Consider the following 19854-nt stretch of genomic DNA (forward strand, 5'->3'; position numbering starts at 1 on the left):
CATGTGAGACGACGTGTGGATTCCCTCACAGCTTGGAAAAATTACTTTTTGAAAGTGGTTTGCTGTGAGTCTTTCGGGCTGTATGACCATGTTCCAGAAGCTTTCTCTCCTGACATTTCACCCACATCTATGGCAGGCATCCTCAGAGGTTGTGAGGTACTGTATGTTGGAAACCAGGCAGGGGAGGTTTATATATCTGTGTAAGGTCCAGGGTGGGAGAAAGAACTCTTGTCTGTTGGAGGCGGGCGTGGATGTTGCAATTAATCATCTTATTACCATTTGATGGCCCTACGGCCTCAAGGCCTGGCTTTTTCCTGTCTGGGAGAATCCTTTGTCTGAAGGTGTTAGCTGTCGCTGATTGTTTCATGTCTGGAATTTATCTGTTTTTAGAGTGTTGTACTTTATTTACTGTTCTGATTTTAGAGTTTGTTAATAGCCAGATTTTGTTCATTTTCATAGTTTCCTCCTTTCTGTTGAAATTGTCCACATGCTTATAGATTTCAATGGTTTCTCTGTGTGGTCTGTTGTGGTAGTTGTTAGAGTGGTCCACCATTTCTGTGTTCTCAAATAATATGCTGTGTCCAGGTTGGTTCATCAAGTGCTCTGCTATGGCCATCACAGGGCCATCAAATGCTAATCAAGGTGATTAATTACAACATCCACACTTGCCTCCAACAGACAAGAGTTCTTTCTCCCACCCTGGACCTTACACAGATATATAAATAATAATAATAATAATAATAATAATAATAATAATAATAATAATAATAATAATAAAACTTTATTTATACCTCGCCACCATCTCCCCAACGGGGACTTGGGGCGGCTTACATGGGGCTGTGCCCAGAACAATACAATGTAACAAAATATAAAAACAACATATCATAACACAATTAAAATACAATAAATAATAATGTACAGTACAACACGAGATCAGAAAAGCAATATAATATAAACCTCCCTTGCCTGGTTTCTAACATACCTCACAACTTCTGAGGATGCCTGCTACAGATGTGGGCGAAATGTCAGGAGAGAAAGCTTCTGGAACATGGCCATACAGCCCGAAAGACTCACAGCAAACCAGTGATTCCGGCCATGAAAGCCTTCGACAATACTTTTTGAAACTTTCACACACAGACATTTCTGATTTCACTCCACATAACTGATAACAACAGCAACTAGAAATCCTATGTTTTCCTATCCCATTCAGAACATCTGTCTTCACCAACAGAAGCCCAAGCAATGATCCAGGTGTGTCTGCTTTATATCTGCAGGATGGAGGAGATACAGAATGACTTCAGGCCCACTGCATCCCTAACCGCAATGCCTAGTTCCTGTCTACCCCTAAGATAGATTCATGATCCCCTCCCTCTGTCACATCATGTTCTGCAGAGCGGGTCACCAGCTCCTCCCTGCTGCCTATCAGCCCCTAAGCCTGACTGATAAGCAAGACAGAGGGCTTGGGCTGACCCACCCCTAATCTATTGTCTCACAGCTGTGCTGTTGGCCCCGGTATTCTGCAAGCATCATGTACTCCAAGAAGGGTCTTTTTACTAGATCAGACTTTTAGCCAGTTTGGAAATCTTTGGCAGGCACGGCCCAGGTACAGGGAAATTAGGGATGTCAATGTTTTGCTATTCTCAGGAAATGGAACAGGGATGAGAAATGAAGCCCTCAAAACAATTCTGGATTGCAGTTTGCACAATCCCTCACCACTGGATCTGCTGCCTAGGAGTTTGGGGAGCTGAGACCCAAAAATATGATTTGCTACCCTGGAATGGGAAACTGAATGCCTAGGCTCATATACTGAGAGCAGTTATGACAGTGAAACAAGTAATGAATCCTAGGGTCTCTTCACACTATACAAATATTAGCTTTAACTTTCATTGCTGCTGCCTATAGAATACTGTAAATTGTAGTTTGATCAGAGGGACCCAAGGAGCTCCCTATCTAAGGATTCTTGCTCAACTGCAAATCCCAGGATTACATAGCCATGACAATTAAAATTGGATTATAATGCTATAATTGTATAGTGTGAAAAGATCTGGATTACTGTACAGTCTTGGCATAAGCAGCTTCAATTCACTAGTTTGCTTCCTATAAACAAGCCAGTAATGGCTAGTAAGTCAGGAAGCAAGCCAACGAATGGACGTTGCTGTTATTACAGGGAGAGTGAGTTCCCTCTGTCAGCTCCAGCTCCACATGCAGGGACATGAGAGAAGCCTCCCACAAGGATGGTAAAACATCAAACATCTCAGCATCCTCTGGGCAACGTCCTTGCAGACGGCCAATTCTCTCACACCAGAAGTGACTTGCCATTTCTCAAGTTGCGCCTGACCACAAAAAGTGCATGTACTAACTATAAAGAAAAGGAATGAGTACTAGCATACTCTTTGGGCATAACAAGTACAGATCCAAGAACAGAACTGGCTACTTGTGGCACCTGAAAACAAACACCATATGTTGCCACCTACCCATTCTCCTAACCCTAGTGTTCTTCAACCATTCCAGAATACTAGCCTTTCCTCATTGCCTGTTCTGTCAAACCTATCCCACTCTGGTTTAAGGAGTCAAATATAAAAGCAAATGTGCATTTAAACATTTAAGACACCTCCCACACAGAAGGCTGCAAACATATCTCATTCCTGTTTCCTCATAAGACATGATATGTGAGCATGAGCAAGAGGTGTCCTTGAAGCAAAATATCACTGTAGTTACTACAGATATAATTACTTTATTCTTATATCCCGCCCTATCTTCCAGAAGGGACTCTTACATGGGGCTTACATAGGGACCAAGCCCAGCATAAACAAGATTACATAGTAACACAATAAAAACATATTACAAATAAACAATATAACTAAAACAATTAAAATCAGAGAAGTAAAAACATACTTCAACTGACATCAACAATCATTGGCCAGAAAAAGTGGGTGTGTTCAGATTCGGGAGGGCAGAGCAAGGGCTTGTGCAAAATGCAGACTATAGGGCCAGGGCTAGGAATAAAGTGCTAGAAAAACCAAAACAATAAATTAGGGCTGGGCAGATCTAAGATAACCTACGTTAAGTGTTGTAGTAATGAGCATGGAACTGGAGGCCTACCAAACTACAATTCCCATCAGTTCTCACCTTTGAGCACACTGTATGTGGGGTTCATGGGAGTTACAAGATGACTAACATTTGTAGGGCCAATTGTTTCCCATCCCTATGCTAATGGCAAAGCCGTTTCCATCTGCCTCTACCACACCATGCTGCCACTGCCAGGAACAATGAAACATCCCAGGATGTGTCCAATTAACTTTTGCTGCACCAATACCACCACTACCATGGCTTTCCTTTCATACTCACTTCCTTCGAAACATCTCTGCAAAGATGCACCCCACACTCCACAGGTCCACAGGGGTGGCATAAGCTGACTGGAGCAGCACTTCTGGAGCCCGGTACCAGAGAGTGACCACCTGCAGAGGGGAAGTTATTATCAGTGCAGATGAAATGCACAGGTGTCATGAAGTCTCCCCTTGGCCTATTTTGTTCCATGAAGCACAAGGGCCATAAAGATCTCCTCCCAAAGGCAGGAATCATTCATGTCTTTGGCCCTATTTCTCAAAACAGTTGCTAGAAGTGGGTCAAGCTCTACAAAGTTATAGATCACAGGCTTTTGATGCTTTTCATTACAGTAATATTTAGCCAGCACATTCCACTTCCCATTCTCAGTGGGAGATCCAAACCAGCTGTTTGGAGTCAGCACAGCCTTCTAGTCTGTAACTAAGCACTTTAGACAGAGAGCAGCCCTCTTATATAATTCACATGCACCACAGATACTTTAGAATCCCCTTTTAGACTGTGTTAGAATCAAAAGGTGAGGGAAAACTCTGTTCTCAGTTAAGGACACCCAAAGTGGTGGAAATATGTAGTTCTCGAACATTTTCACAATTGACTATGCTATTTGAGATGTGCAATCCAAGAATGCTTGGAGGGCTGTATGATTTCACTCCTGTCCAAGTTGTTCTCCCTATAGTAAACAGGAACAAAATGTCTTTCATTTTCGCTAAACCCAGGCCTCACCAGAGGTGTCAGGGCCATCTGACAGCTGTAGACGCGAGCCAGGCCAAAGTCAGCCAACTTGACTTGACCAGAACTGGTCACCAAGATATTTTCTGGCTTGAGGTCACGATGAACAATGCAGTTTGTATGCAGGAAATCCAAGCCACTCAAGAACTGATGCATCATATCCTGGAAGGAGATAAAGGAAGAGGGGAAAAATATGTAGCATCAGCACCTGCGTTTGGAAAGCCTTACGCAGACTGTGTTTGAATGGAGAACCTCTCCAAATGCAATCAGGATGGCATTGGAAATATTACCTTGATCATCTCTGCTGGTAAGCCAGGAGGCGGAGTTTTCTCCAAAAATGCTTTCAGATCCTGATCCACATGCTCAAAGACCAATGTTACTTTGGTCTCACGCTCTGTCCGTGTTGTTGTGCAAACGTCCATTAGCCTATAAGGCACAGAAGAAAAAGGTGCATAACATGTGTTCCATGTGATATAAAGAATGGAGGCAGGGAAACAAATGAAGTTAGGGAAACCAGGAGTTTATATTTTAAAAATGATTCCCGAACATGCTTAAAAACAAGCTCCTCAGTTTGTGCAGGTATTTATCCTAACATAATGAGTGAGCAACATGACGGGAATATTAATTCCTGAAAATGTTGTTGAAGTGCAACCCCAACTAGCCATAGCCACCATAGTCAATAATGAAGGCATCCCTAAATTCAGATTGGGTCCCCAGATGTTTTGGCCTTCAACTCCCAGAAATCCTAACAGCTGGTGAACTGGCTGGGATTTCTGGCAAGTGTAGGCCAAATCATCCGGGGACCCACAGGTTGAGAACCGTTGACATACACAGTGGTATGTGAATATTATCCACTTTTCCCGAAGTCTAGATTCTGAAGACTGAACAGCTAAAGATATGCATCGATAGGACTGCACTAGGTGTGGACAGCTGTCAGTCCTTGCAGACGGCCAATTCTCTCACACCAGAAGCAGCTTGCAGTTTCTCATGTTGCTCCTGACACACGAAGAGAAGGTGATCGACTGCTCCCACTCAATTCTTCTGTTTGTGCTTCTCCTGATTAAATCAGAAACTGAACACCACACTGTTTTTCTGAGCATCCACTGAGGTTTGTGTCAACAGAGACCCCAGGGGCCAACCCTCTTTTGATCAGGACTTAGGGGCATGAAAGGGAGGAGGCATCAATTTCCCAATGCTTCTGTCTCAGTTTGAATTCCATTTTAGGAGCTTGCAGTCCTGATAATTTTCTCTCCAAATCTGTAGCCGTCAAGTCTGACATCAAAGCAAGTTTCCCATGCTGAGCTCACATTCTTTTGTTTTGTCATAAATACCTGTGGGAAGCTTCAGACCAGTTTCCCTAGCTGCCCGCAAGAGGAAAAGGTCCGGCAGAGGCCCAAAGGAACCAAGTGAGGCAGAGGAATATCTGATGAGCAGGAGGAGCCTATACAGGCATTGGGTGCTTTTCTCAAATACAGATTCAGTCCTCAGTTGCTCCATGGTTAGTACCTATGGCAGTCGGATACGTGTTAGGACTGTACTTTCACAGCCCTTTTCCAAGGCATAACCGTGTCTATTGGCTGAACACATACTCATACCTTTGATTTGAAAATAAAAATAGATGAAAATCCACAGGGTAAAAGTATATATAGCCACCAATTCAAAGGCTTTCTCCTCCTACAGTCCCACAATCTTGAAAAGTGGTTGCAGTGAGACCCCCCTCTTTCCTCTGCAATCTTCTCTTCCTCAGCAAGCAAGCAGCAACTGTGGTCCAAGGTAGGTTTCTCCAGATGTTTTAGATTAACTTCATAATATCCCATAATCATAAGCCGTACTGTTTGGAACCAATGGGAGTTTAAATCCAAAACATATGGAAAGGCAAAGGTTGCCCATGCCAGCATCACAGAAAAAATGGAACTGAAATTGCAGCAGACGTAGAGACAAGTCAAATATAAAGATAATCCTGTGGGCATGTCTATATATAAGTGCATATGTGTGCATGCACACACACAAACAGACTTTTAAAGGTTTTCAAAACATTTGTATTATTTTTAATTGTATGTTTTAAATTGTTCAATACTGTGAATAGTCTGGATACTATTTTAATGTTGACATTTTTGTAAAATGTCAATGATATTTTCCTTGTTTTAATTTGTAAGCTGACTTGAGTACCAGCATGGGGAAAAGGCAGGATATAAATAGAGATGATGATATATCATGCTATATGTATGTGCGTGTGTGTACTGTGGGTGTATACGTACAAATAATTATATGCATATATCTATATGCATATATATATATATATCGCACACACAGACTTTTAAAGATTTTAAGGAGTGACATTTTCAAAATATGACTATTATTTTTAATTGTATGTTTTCAATTGTTTTAATACTGTGAATAGTTTGGATACTATTTTAATGCTGATATTTTTGTACATTTTAATGATATTTTCCTTGTTTTAATTTGTAAGCTAACTTGAGTTTCAGCCTGGGAAAAAGGTAGGCTATAAAGGTAGATGATGATGTACCATGCTATATGTATATGTGTGTGTGAGTATATAGTGTGGATGCATGCGTACAAAGATGTATGTTAGGAAATAAGCTGGCTCCTGCAGATGTACATGTATTTCTTTCTTTTAACCTTCTAGAACTAGTGTCTGTTCTAGTTCTTCATTCATTAAAGTCTGAATTGAGCTGCAGTCAAAAGCAACTATGGAGCATGCCTGGCAGTGGTGAACCATCACCCTATTCCAATGAATGGGAGGTTATATTTTTGCCATCCCTACCTCTAAATACAAATGCTCAGCCATTACAATGCACTCAAACTAAGGAAGTAAGTTTCTTCTAGTCTTTGGAAGAAAAAATCACTCTCTTTTTGGCCAAGCTTAATCTGAAAAAAAATCATAAGCTCATCACATATTTGATGCTGAATTTCAATTCTGGAACATCAAGGATTAAAATTTTCTAGCAAGGAGTGCCTTTAGATACAGGGATTGTTATGATTGAGCCTCATGGCTCTGTTACTGACAGACGTGGGTGTAAGACTCCTCGAGAGTCAGATACTCTCGAGGAGCGAGAGAGAAAAAGACTGCGAGACATATTTGCAGCACCATCTGACGAGGAGTCTTTCGAAGGGTTTACGGAGAGAATGGAGGAGGGGCTGGTTAGCTCAGAGGAGGATGAGATGGATTGGACTCGGGTAAGGGAGGAAGTGGGTGCCACTGGCCATGATGGGACAGAAGATGAATGGGGACCTTCAGGATTAGACCCATGGTTTAGCTGGAGGGATGGGACGGGATCCACAGCTGGAGATGCTGTTGGGCGTAGTCAGAGGTGTTCCAGCTCTGACGAGGAAAGTGATGAGGAAACGCCCGGGTTAAGGAGGACAGCTGACAGTGATGAAGATTTGTAACTGGCATAAAATGGGGCTTGAGAGCAATTGCAAATTGCGTTGGGCAAGGTAATCTGGGCAAACGCTTGGGATCCGTGTGTGTGTGGGACGCTTCCCTGAAGACTTGTGTGCTTTCCTGTGCTGTGACGTAAGTTGATTGGAATCCAGGGTCAGACGGCGGGAGGGATTGTGTGGGCATTTGTTTGTGCAAACCTGTGCTTACTCTTATTAGCTTGACCCTCCGTCGTCTTCTTGACGGACGCCATCTCCTGCTTTGAGAACTCGGACTGAACTGACCACGGCTTGTCTTCCCCCCTTCTTGGACTTGGAAAAACTACAAACGTCTGCTTCTGGCTTTGATCTACGGAACGGAACTGGTCTACTCAACTGCTACAATCCTTGGCTGATTTACTCGTGTTGGAGATCCTGTCTGCTGTGTGTGTGGGGGAGCGACGCAAGTTACTCTAAGCACAGTGTTGGCAGCAGAGAGGAATCTGCTGCCAATTAGTTGCATTCTTTGTACCTTTTGTTCCTTGGCTTTCGTTTCGTTTATACCCAGGCTGAAGCAAGCAGTTTGTTTTTACCCGGATTAAACTCCGGTTTAATCCGGTTTATCTTTTGAACATTTACTTTTGCCCCTTTTTGCTCCTAAAGGCAAAAACTGCCTGGCCCTTGTGTTTTACGGGCATTTTTGAGTTCTGTAATCTAATAAACTCTGTTACTTTGAATCTTGTGGCGTTCTGTCCTTGACAGATTGCCCAACGCCCATAAAAAGTTTATTGCAGCAATAAACCCGTCAGGAAGACGATGGATGAGTTAAGGGCCAAAGTAGACCAATTGCAAACGGCTTGTACCGTTATCCAAACAGCTCAGGCTGTGAAAGGACATGTTTTGACTCCTGAACGCTTTGACGGAACCAGGTGCAAGTTGCCAACCTTTTTGGCACAAGTGGAGCTTTATTTTTCCCAGCTCAGTGCTCATGCTTTTCCTACAGACACTAGCAAGGTGGCCTTTATTTTGAGTTTGTTGACCGGTCCCGCAGGACAATGGGCCACTAATTTAATTTTGGGAAATGACCCAGTCAAGGACAATTTGAATAATTTCAAAAAGTTGTTAACTGATACTTTTGGGGATCCTCTCCGCACGGAGAACGCTGGGTGGGCTCTGTATCGGTTGAAACAGGGAAAGGGGACTGTTTTGGATTACTTAAATAAGTTTAACCTGTATCGCCACCAGCTGGATTGGGGGGAAAATGCATTCATGCTTTTATTTACTGCCGGGTTAAGTGATATGCTCCAGGATGAATTAGCACGCTTGGAGCCGGCTGAAAGCTGGGACGCCTTAGTAGCTAAGGTGCTGCGTTTAGACGCAAGGTTCGAGGCTCGTAAACACTCAAAAGCAATGTGTGCGCCACCCATGCATGTAACCAGGGCACCTGTGGTGATGGGGGAAGAGCCCATGGAGCTTGGGGTCTTTAAAAAGCTGTCTACAGAGGAAAAGAGCCGTAGGAGGCAGCTGGGCTTGTGTTTGTACTGTGGGAATGCTGGGCATTTTGCCAAAAATTGTAATGTGAAACCTTCCCAGCTTTCGGGAAAAGGCCAGCCCTAGTGCGACGTGAGTCCAACGCACTAGGGCTCCTCAAGCAGTCAACTGAGGGGAGGAAGCATGTTTTCGTACCCATTACATTATCTGTTGGGGGAAGGGAACTTGTTTCTACTTTGGCACTGCTGGACTCAGGGGCTACGGTCTCCTATGTAGATATTGAGTTTGCTAAGAAGCATGGCATTCCTAGAGTGCGCAAGGCATGCGACGTGTGGGTGGAAGGAGCAGATGGGAGACTGCTGGAGACTGGGGTGGTTAACCATGAAACCTCAGCAGTAACGTGGGAGGTGCAGGGAGTAACGGGAACGTTTGTGTGGGATATTACGAGCTTGCCTAGATATGATGTGATCCTGGGGATGGATTGGCTAGCTGTAGTAAACCCACAAGTAGATTGGGCAACACGTAAAGTGATCTTAAAGAGGCAGGATTGTTGCACTCTAAATGTTACTCATTCTGATATGGAGGGAGTGCCTGCTGAGTATGGGGAGTTCTCTGATGTATTTTGTAAAAGAGAAGCGGACAAATTACCACCGCACAGGCCATATGATTGCGCCATCAAGTTGGCAGAAGGTGCGAAACTGCCAGCAGGGAGGCTGTATGCCTTGACTGTACCGGAAAGGCAAGCTTTGCGGGAGTTTCTAGATGAAAATTTAGCCAAGGGGTTTATTCGCCCATCTAGTTCTCCAACTGCGGCACCGGTATTCTTTGTAGCCAAAAAGACTGGGGAACTTAGGTTGGTCTGCGATTATCGGATCCTAAACAAATACACCATTCGGGATAGGTACCCGCTGCCTTTAATCTCGGAACTGTTATCAAGGGTGCAAGGGGCCAAGGTCTTTACCAAGCTTGACCTGCGGGGGGCATATAACTTAATCCGTATACGGGAAGGGGATGAATGGAAGACGGCATTTAACACGTGTTTCGGATGCCACGAGTTCCGAGTCATGCCTTTTGGGCTTTGTAATGCTCCTGCGGTATTCCAGAGGTTCATGAACGATGTGTTCAGGGACCTAATTGACCAATTTTTAGTGATTTATTTGGATGATATCTTGATTTTTTCTAAGGACGAGAAAGAACATCGTCAACATGTCAAGCAGGTTCTGCACCGACTGCGGGCTAATGGGCTTTTCGCCAAGGCTTCCAAGTGCGTCTTTCATGTGCCTGAAGTGGAGTTCCTAGGTCATGTAGTGTCAGGTAGGGAACTTAAAATGGACCCACATAAGGTTGACGCCGTCAACTCATGGCAGGAGCTGAAGACTAAGAAGGATGTACAAAGGTTCTTGGGTTTCGCTAATTACTACCGGGAGTTTATTCCGAATTTTGCAAAGCTCACGGTACCTTTGACGCAGCTTCTGCGCAAGAAACAGCCATTTGTGTGGGGGCGGGAAGCTCACGAGGCGTTTCTACAACTAAAGTCTAGTTTTCAATCGGACAACATACTAACCCATCCTGATGTTGACAGACCGTTCGTGGTAGAAGCGGACGCTTCTAGCTACGCGTTGGGGGCTGTATTGTCTCAGAAGGATTCCTCAGGGACCTTGCGTCCCTGTGGATTTTACTCGCGGCAACTAACACCCTTCGAGCAGAACTATACCATATGGGAGAAGGAGTTGTTGGCGATTAAGGTGGCGTTTGAGGTGTGGCGGCACTGGCTTGAAGGGGCACGGCACCAGATCGTGGTCAGATCTGATCACAAGAACTTAGAGCACTTGCAAACAGCAAAGAAGTTAAACCAGCGTCAAATCCGCTGGGCTTTGTTTTTCTCCAGGTTTAACTTCAAGGTGCAGTTCGTGGAGGGGAAGGCAAACTTGCGGGCCGATGCTTTATCCCGCAAGCCGGAATTTAAGACCAATGAGCAGGTAGTATGTCAGACCATCTTGCCTACTGCCTCTCTGTGTGTTGTAGATAATGAGCTTGGGTTACATGACCAGATCCTTGAGGCTCAGAAGGATGATGTGTGGACTCAGGAGCAACTGATGCTGCTCTCTGCAGGTAACCGTACCATACTGCCGCATCTCCAGGATCAAGACGGGGTATTGGTGCGTAGGGGGCAGGTTTACGTACCAGTAGGGACCCTCAGGTTGGAGGTGATTAGAGCCCACCATGACGAACCCATGGCTGGGCACTTTGGCAGGTTCAAGACCGTACAGCTTATCACCAGGAGCTACTGGTGGCCAAAGATGCGGCAAGACATTCTGCGCTTTTGTGACAGCTGCGCCGTTTGTCAGCAGAGTAAGACGCCTGTTGGGCGCCCTAGAGGGTTGTTATCGTCTTTACCTGTTCCGGAGAGGCCATGGCAAATCATTTCCATGGATTTTATTTCAGATTTGCCTAAGTCTGGGGGTTATACTTGTATTTGGGTGGTGGTGGATTTATTTAGTAAACTGGCTCATTTTATTCCTTGTTCAACCATTCCGGCGGCCCCTACGTTGGCCTTACTATTTACAAAGCACATCTATCGTTTGCACGGAGCACCCGAGGTGATTATTTCAGATAGGGCTCCGCAATTTGTGTCACGCTTTTGGAAACACTTCCATGAGTGTTTGGGGACTAAGTTAAACGTGTCTTCAGCTTTCCATCCGCAAACGGATGGACAGTCGGAACGGGTTAATGGGCTCTTAGAGCAGTATCTGCGTTGTTTTTGTTTAGATCAACCCACGGCTTGGGTAAAGTGGTTACCGGTGGCGGAATTTGCTTACAACAATGCGGTGCACACGTCTAGTCAGCATACGCCATTTGAGCTAACTTATGGTTTTCACCCACGGGGAGGTGTGGCGCCGTCGACCAATGTGGTCTCTTCGGACCCTGTGTACCGCTCTTCGGAAATGGCTGCATTGCATGATGTTGCCCGTCGCTTACTGTTGGAAGCTAAGGCAACGCAGAAGACTCAGGCTGACCGCCACAGGCAGGCAGGGGAGGAGTTGGAAGAAGGGGATTTGGTGTGGTTATCTTCCAAACATATTAAACAGGCTGGGGGAAAGTTTGCGCCTCGGTATTTGGGTCCCTTTCCTATCGTTAAAAAGATTTCTTCTGTTGCGTTTCGTTTGCGTTTACCGTCTAGTTTAAAGGTCCATCCAGTCTTTCATCGTTCGCTGTTGAAACTTGATACCTCTAGTCGTCGTGGTGCTATAGCGGAGGGTATCACTGCCACTTCTCCGCCATCGGGGGAGGAGGCCTTTGTGAGAGGGGATAGTGTTATGATTGAGCCTCATGGCTCTGTTACTGACAGACGTGGGTGTAAGACTCCTCGAGAGTCAGATACTCTCGAGGAGCGAGAGAGAAAAAGACTGCGAGACATATTTGCAGCACCATCTGACGAGGAGTCTTTCGAAGGGTTTACGGAGAGAATGGAGGAGGGGCTGGTTAGCTCAGAGGAGGATGAGATGGATTGGACTCGGGTAAGGGAGGAAGTGGGTGCCACTGGCCATGATGGGACAGAAGATGAATGGGGACCTTCAGGATTAGACCCATGGTTTAGCTGGAGGGATGGGACGGGATCCACAGCTGGAGATGCTGTTGGGCGTAGTCAGAGGTGTTCCAGCTCTGACGAGGAAAGTGATGAGGAAACGCCCGGGTTAAGGAGGACAGCTGACAGTGATGAAGATTTGTAACTGGCATAAAATGGGGCTTGAGAGCAATTGCAAATTGCGTTGGGCAAGGTAATCTGGGCAAACGCTTGGGATCCGTGTGTGTGTGGGACGCTTCCCTGAAGACTTGTGTGCTTTCCTGTGCTGTGACGTAAGTTGATTGGAATCCAGGGTCAGACGGCGGGAGGGATTGTGTGGGCATTTGTTTGTGCAAACCTGTGCTTACTCTTATTAGCTTGACCCTCCGTCGTCTTCTTGACGGACGCCATCTCCTGCTTTGAGAACTCGGACTGAACTGACCACGGCTTGTCTTCCCCCCTTCTTGGACTTGGAAAAACTACAAACGTCTGCTTCTGGCTTTGATCTACGGAACGGAACTGGTCTACTCAACTGCTACAATCCTTGGCTGATTTACTCGTGTTGGAGATCCTGTCTGCTGTGTGTGTGGGGGAGCGACGCAAGTTACTCTAAGCACAGTGTTGGCAGCAGAGAGGAATCTGCTGCCAATTAGTTGCATTCTTTGTACCTTTTGTTCCTTGGCTTTCGTTTCGTTTATACCCAGGCTGAAGCAAGCAGTTTGTTTTTACCCGGATTAAACTCCGGTTTAATCCGGTTTATCTTTTGAACATTTACTTTTGCCCCTTTTTGCTCCTAAAGGCAAAAACTGCCTGGCCCTTGTGTTTTACGGGCATTTTTGAGTTCTGTAATCTAATAAACTCTGTTACTTTGAATCTTGTGGCGTTCTGTCCTTGACAGGGATACCTCAATCCACAAAATAAATGTATTCCTGGACATTACTTCTTTAAGAGAACCAAGAGTACCAAGGGCAGAGATAACAAGAATAAGAATATGTTCTTTCACCACAAATGAAGAGCACTTCAACATGTTTCAAGAATTGTTTTGTCCAAATCTAACAATAGTAAAGGTAAAGGTTTCCCCTGATGTTAAGTCCAGTCATGTCTGACTCTGGGGGTTGGTGCTAATCTCCATTTCTAAGCCGAAGAGCTGGCGTTGTCTGTAGACACCTCCAAGGTCATGTGGCCGGCATGACTGCATGGAGCACCATTACCTTCCCGCTGGAGCGGTACCTATTGATCTACTCACATTGACATGTTTTCAAACTGCTAGGTTGGCAGAAGCTGGAGCAACAGCGGGCGCTCACTCCGCTCCCAGGATTTGAACCTGGGACCTTTTGGTCTGCAAGTTCAGCAGCTCAGTGCTTTAACACACTTCGCCACCGGGGCTCCAAATCTAACAATATGCACATGCAAAATGAAACAACCAGATGTGATAAGTCTTGTATAAGTAAACAAACATATTTTCCACTTGAAAGCATCAAGGAATTACTTTTTCTATTACCAATTTTCTTATGATTTCCATTTCGGTGAGCAATAGTTTTATATATATATATATATATACACACACACACACACACACACACACACATACACACACACACACACTTTTTTTCTTCTTCTTTTTAAATCATGCTATGGATAGCTGGTAGGACAAGCTTGTCTTTTGTCCCCTTTTCTCTGTTTTGATGTTCATGCATGCCTAGTAAAGGATTCTGGAGGTCACTGCAATTTGACACCAAAAGCCTGTGTTTCTCTACCCTTCCTTCACCATCTTCTCAATGCTGATGCTGCTAAAAAAACAACCACCACCATCTAGATCAGTGGTTCTCAACCTTCCTAATGCTGCAACCCTCAATACAGTTCCTCATGTTGTGGTGACCCCCAACCATAAAATTATTTTTGTTGCTACTTCATAACTGTAATTTTGCTACTGTTATGAATTGTAATGTAAATATCTGATATGCAGGATGTGGTTTATTCACTGGACCAAATTTGGCACAAATACCCAATATGCCCAAATTTCAATACTGGTGGGGTTGGGAGGGGACTGATTTTGTCATTTTGGAGTTACAGTTGCTGGGATTTATAGTTAACCTACAATCAAAGAGCATTCTGAACTTCACCAACAATGGAACTGAACCAAACTTGACACACGGAACTCCCATGACCAACAGAAAATACTGGAAGGGTTTGGTGGGCACTGACCTTGGGTTTTGGAGTTGTGGTTCAGCTACATCAAGAGAGCACTGCGGACTCCAAATAATGATGGATCTGGACCAAACTTGGCATGAAAACTCAATATGCCCAAATTTGAACACTAGTGGAGTTTGGCATGTGGGAATTGTAGTTGTTAGAATTTATAGTTCACCTACAATCAAAGAGCCCTTTGAACCCCACCAACAAAAAAATTGGGCCAAAATTCCCACACAGAACCCCCATGACCAACAGAAAATACTAGAGGGATTTGGGTTCCTAAGAACATCAGAAATATGTGTTTTCTGATGGTTTTGGCGACCTCTCTGAAACCCCCCTTGCGACCCCCTGGGGTCTAGACAGAGACTGTGAAGGAATGGGGTCCATAAAAATGACTTTGAAAAAGACCTTCTTTATCAGAAGCTTTGTTAACTGGCAGCAATGAAAGGACCAAGGCACTGACATCTCTGCCTCATCCAGCATGCCAACTTCTTAAATCAAGAAACAGATTCCTAAGATCTACAAAGATTCTCGCAGGAATACCTCAACAAGCGAGAGTCCAAAAGTGGGAAGTAAAAACCCGAAACCTCAATCTATGGCTGATATCACATGAGAAACTCTCTCCTGGTCACACACAAGACTGGGCGACTTGGAAGGCATTGAACAGACTGTGCTCTGGTACCACGAGATGCAGAGCCAATCTTAAGAAATGGGGCCACAAAGTGAAGTTCGCGACATGTGAGTGTGGAGACGAGCAAGCCACAGACCACTGACTATAATGCATCTTGAGCCCTGCCACATGCACAATGGAGGATCTTCTTACAGTGACACCAGAGACACTTGAAATAGACAGCTTCTGGTCAAAGGAAATCTAGCATAATGCCAAGTTTTTAACTTTGTTCATTGTGTTTTTATACATTATTCTCAATAATTATTCTCAATTTGCTTCTGACACAATAAATAAGAAAATAATTAACTGAGATATGCTTGTAATCTGTTAAAAAAGAAATATTTTACTGCCTTAAGGTAGCCATCCTTAAAGAATTTTTAAAAAGCATCATGATCAATGTCGAATTGCAGTTTATCAAATTGAGATCTATCTATGTGCACCTACCTCAATAAGGACAAAGGCTTCTTGTCTCAGTATATTAATTTCCTTAGTAATTATGTGATGATTGCATTAATCACCACTTTCCGCTGCTCTGAAGGGCCATGGCATGTACCTTGTATACATATATGCTCAAACTGAATTGCAAAAAACAGCTTTTTTATTTTTGTTATTTAACTTCAGTATCTGCATTTTCTCCCTTAATATCATGGATGGAAACCTTGCATCCCTCCATATGTTTTGATTGTAAGTCCCAGTAGCCGTAGCTACTAAGGTCAATGGAAAAAACCCTGAAAAAGAGGGGAGGGGGGTCACAGAATTATATTATTTCCATCCAGAGCTTAGAAGAGTAACCCTTTTGGACTACAACTCCCAGATTATCTCATTGCTGGTTGGGAAATTCTAAGAACTGTGATCACATAAAGTAATTTTGACATGGACACAACTACTACTTTCCAATAAAGAGGCAGGTCTCCCAGTTTGCAGGATGTGGTCTCAGAAAGCCCCCTTGTGCCCCCCACAGAACACACTGTGCATCCTCACCGCACAACGTTGGGGTGGTCAAAGTTCTCCAGGCGTTTCAGCAGGGCCACTTCACGGACCGTGGAGTGCGGCAACCCATTCTCGCTGTTCTGGAATCGCACATTCTTAAGGGCCACAAACTTGCCACTTTGCAGGTCACGGGCCTTGAAGACAGTGCCATAAGCCCCAATGCCGATTTCGGCCACAGGTTCATACTGTTCGCATCTCCCCATGGCCATCCTGGAGGGTGCTTCAAGCAGGGCCTGGAGGCTTTAAGGGATCAAGGGGGGGGGGGGGGAGAGAAAAGGATTAGGAAAGCAGTTGACAACCCTGCCAATAGCAGACGCCTTTCACATTTCCCAAAGCAAAACCACTTTCCCTTGTCCTTTAATAATCCTGTATATTTCTTCTAGGAAGACCCTGAGAAAGTTACCTTTCTGGACTATGATTTTCAGAATCGCCATGCTGCCTGGGGGATTCTGGGCCCTTTAATCCAAACAAAGAAAGTTTCTCTCATTTGGCAAGTTGCATTTTTCTATTTCGTTCCAACAACACACATACCAACAGCATCTCTCTTTAATACTGCTTTCCCAGCCCACTTCTTAGGGTACATCCACACTGCAGGTTAAAGTAGTTTGTCACCACTTTCATCACTATGGCTCAATACTACAGAATCATGGGAGCTATAGTTTTATAAGATTTCTAGACTTCCCTGACAAATAGCACTAATACCTCATCAACCTATTATCTAAGCACCATGGCAGTTAAAGTGGTGTCAAACTACATTAATTCTATGGTGTACGTGCAGCCATCATTATCAGCTCAAAAGGATTGATTTCCTTTGTTAAAAGATGAGTTTGGAGGGGCTTTCCTCCCATACAAGAGAGACAATCTTGCTTAGTGGTTAGTGATGGACTTGGCGCTGGATTTCTCAGTCTCGCCTTTTATCATGTGGAGATTAGGGCAATAGAGACAGAAGTGCTTTTGACAATAATGCAGAAAAGGGAATCTTAGTTGATACACTTTCAAAATGCCCTCTTTGAAACCAGGATTAATAGCATCTGGCAAAACAGGTATAAACTATTAGAGTACTCAAATCAAATCCTCAAAGACTTTCGGGAAAACTCACTGTGCATTGGGCTCAAGTAGATCTTCTGTAACAGTGGTTCTTAACCTGGGGCCCCCAGATGTTTTTGGCCTACAACTCCCAGAAATCCCAGCCAATTTACCAGCTGTTAGGATTTCTGGGAGCTGAAAGCCAAAAACATCTGGGGACCTCAGGTTAAGAACCACTGTTCTATAAACACATATTCCATATCACCTTTATTTTACATTAGCACTACTGGGATACGTGACACTGAACAGTGCTGTCAGCTTCTTTTCCAGAAAACGTATAAGTTGGGCAGATTTTGGGACCAGAACTGTAGATTTTGATATGACCTGTGGATAAGTCAAGCGCCATTGTGTGGAGAGGGGAAAATGCCAACACTCAGACATTCAAAAGGGTCTAAGTGACACTGCAGTGGAGAAAGTAGATTGAGTCAGTGCTTCCTATGGGTTCTCCCATTTCAGACTAAGTATTTTCTTTTGTCACTCCACTCAAAGAAAGACATGGTTCCCTTCCTTGATAAGAAATGAGGTACAGTACTCACACTGACCTGCTAATTAAGTCAATCCAGGTTTTTTGGGTTGATTTAATTACTAATAATGCAGTCATGTCGGCCACATGACCTTGGAGGTGTCTACGGAAATGCCGGCTCTTTGGCTTAGAAATTGAGATGAGCACCAGCCTCCAGAGTCGGAGAAAACTAGACTTAATGTTAGGGGGAAACCTTTACCTTTTTTCATTACTAAATTTTCTAGACATGCGCATATAGGATATGCATCTTTAATACGCAGAGAAATAGAGGTGAAAAGAACAGGACGGCAACTGCAACCCTCCCCAAGTACACAAGACACAGAAGTGTGGATAAATAAGTGTACGCATACAGACACAAAAAGCTTCTATGGGCACACAGTCTGCATATGTGCAATCAATGCTCAGTAACATTTGGGCGAGCATGTGTAGGCCTGGGTCTCTGCCACAATCCCACTCTTCGCCCCACCCGAGGTTAAGCACGCACACTTATGTCGCCTGAAAAGAGATGCTGTGTCATGATCACAATCGAAAGGGATCGGAGTGTGTGCTTTTCCCCACCCCTTCAATATTTGTGGACAAAATGGAACTTCCAAGTCATGACAAGGATTAGCAAGTACAGGAAATGAGCGGGATAAAGAATCCTGGGTACAAGAGTGTCATACTGAATCATTTGTACCTAACTTTGTCACAAGATGCCAATAACTTTAGAGTAATTATTCTCAGCACTGATAAACCAAACTGGCCAGGATTCTTTCCCACACTAGACAATTATAGCTCTAATAATAATACAGTAGTCTCTCCAACATTTGCTTATCCAACATTCTGGATTATCCAACTCAGTCTGCCTTTTAGTAGTCAATGTTTTTGTAGTCAATCTTTTCAATACATGATGTTTTGATGCTAAATTCATAAATACAGTAATTACTACATAGTATTGCTGTGTATGGAACTACTTTTTCTGTCAAATTTGTTGTAAAACATGTTTTGGTGCTTAATTTGTAAAATCATAATGTAATTTGATGTTTAATAGGTTTTTCCTTAATCCCTCATTATCCAACATATTCGCTTATCCAACGTTCTGCCGGCCCATTTATGTTGGATAGGTGAGACTCTACTGTAATAATAACAACATTATCATCATCATCATCTTTATGTAACCCCCACCACCATCTCCCCGAAGGTACTCTGGGTGGCTCTCAAAAGCACTCTAGGGTGCCACACATAAAATAGCAAGACATAAGCATACAAAACAACATAAATTTGAATGAAGACAAAGCAAATGGACAACACTTAAAGTTATAACATGCAATAAAGCCTGGAGATAAGCTGGGCGACTTCAAATTTGAATTGGGCTTGGAAACTTGTCGGGAGACAGTGGAGCTGCTTTAGGAGGGGCATGGTATGCTCCCTATAGCTGCCCCTGTTTAGTAATCTAGCAGCTGACCTTTGCATTATCTGCAGTTTCCAAGCCGTCTTCAAAAGCAGCCCCACGTTGAGTGCATTACAGTAGTCCATTCTGGATGTAACTAATGCATGGACCACCATGGCCAAGTTTGACTTTTCGAGATAGTTACAGCTGGCACACAAGTTTTAACTGTGCGAAAGCCCTCCCAGCCACCGCCGACATCTGAGCTTCAAGCATCAACAATGAATCCAGGAGGCTCCCCAGGCTGCGGACCTGTGTCCTCAGGGGGAGTGTAACCCTGTCCAATACAGGTTGCCACCCTACACCCCAATCGGTCTCACAACTGAACAGGAGGACCTCTGTCTTGTCTGGATTAAGCCTCAGCTTGTTGGCCCTCATGCAGTCCATCACAGCTGCCAGGCACTGGACCAGGATATGGGGAGCTTCCTTGGAGTGGGGTGGAAAAGAGTAGTAGAGTT

General features: G+C 44.2%; 1 protein-coding gene across 2 annotated transcripts in view; it reads right to left on the reverse strand.

The window, feature by feature from the left end:
* Nucleotides 1–19854, reverse strand: part of cdk4 (cyclin dependent kinase 4) — a 41659-nt gene that overhangs the window by 11566 nt on the left and 10239 nt on the right. For both annotated transcript variants that reach the window (XM_062966429.1, XM_003216687.3), the window contains exons 2-5: nucleotides 16353–16601; nucleotides 4362–4497; nucleotides 4066–4233; nucleotides 3349–3458 (exon numbers count right to left, since the gene is read on the reverse strand). In XM_062966429.1, coding sequence (XP_062822499.1) covers nucleotides 3349–3458; nucleotides 4066–4233; nucleotides 4362–4497; nucleotides 16353–16570 — 632 coding nt within the window. In that variant the 5' untranslated portion in view covers nucleotides 16571–16601. The remainder of the gene's footprint in view (nucleotides 1–3348; nucleotides 3459–4065; nucleotides 4234–4361; nucleotides 4498–16352; nucleotides 16602–19854) is intronic.

Source organism: Anolis carolinensis, unplaced genomic scaffold (assembly GCF_035594765.1).
Source record: "Anolis carolinensis isolate JA03-04 unplaced genomic scaffold, rAnoCar3.1.pri scaffold_20, whole genome shotgun sequence".
Lineage (NCBI taxonomy): Eukaryota > Metazoa > Chordata > Lepidosauria > Squamata > Dactyloidae > Anolis > Anolis carolinensis.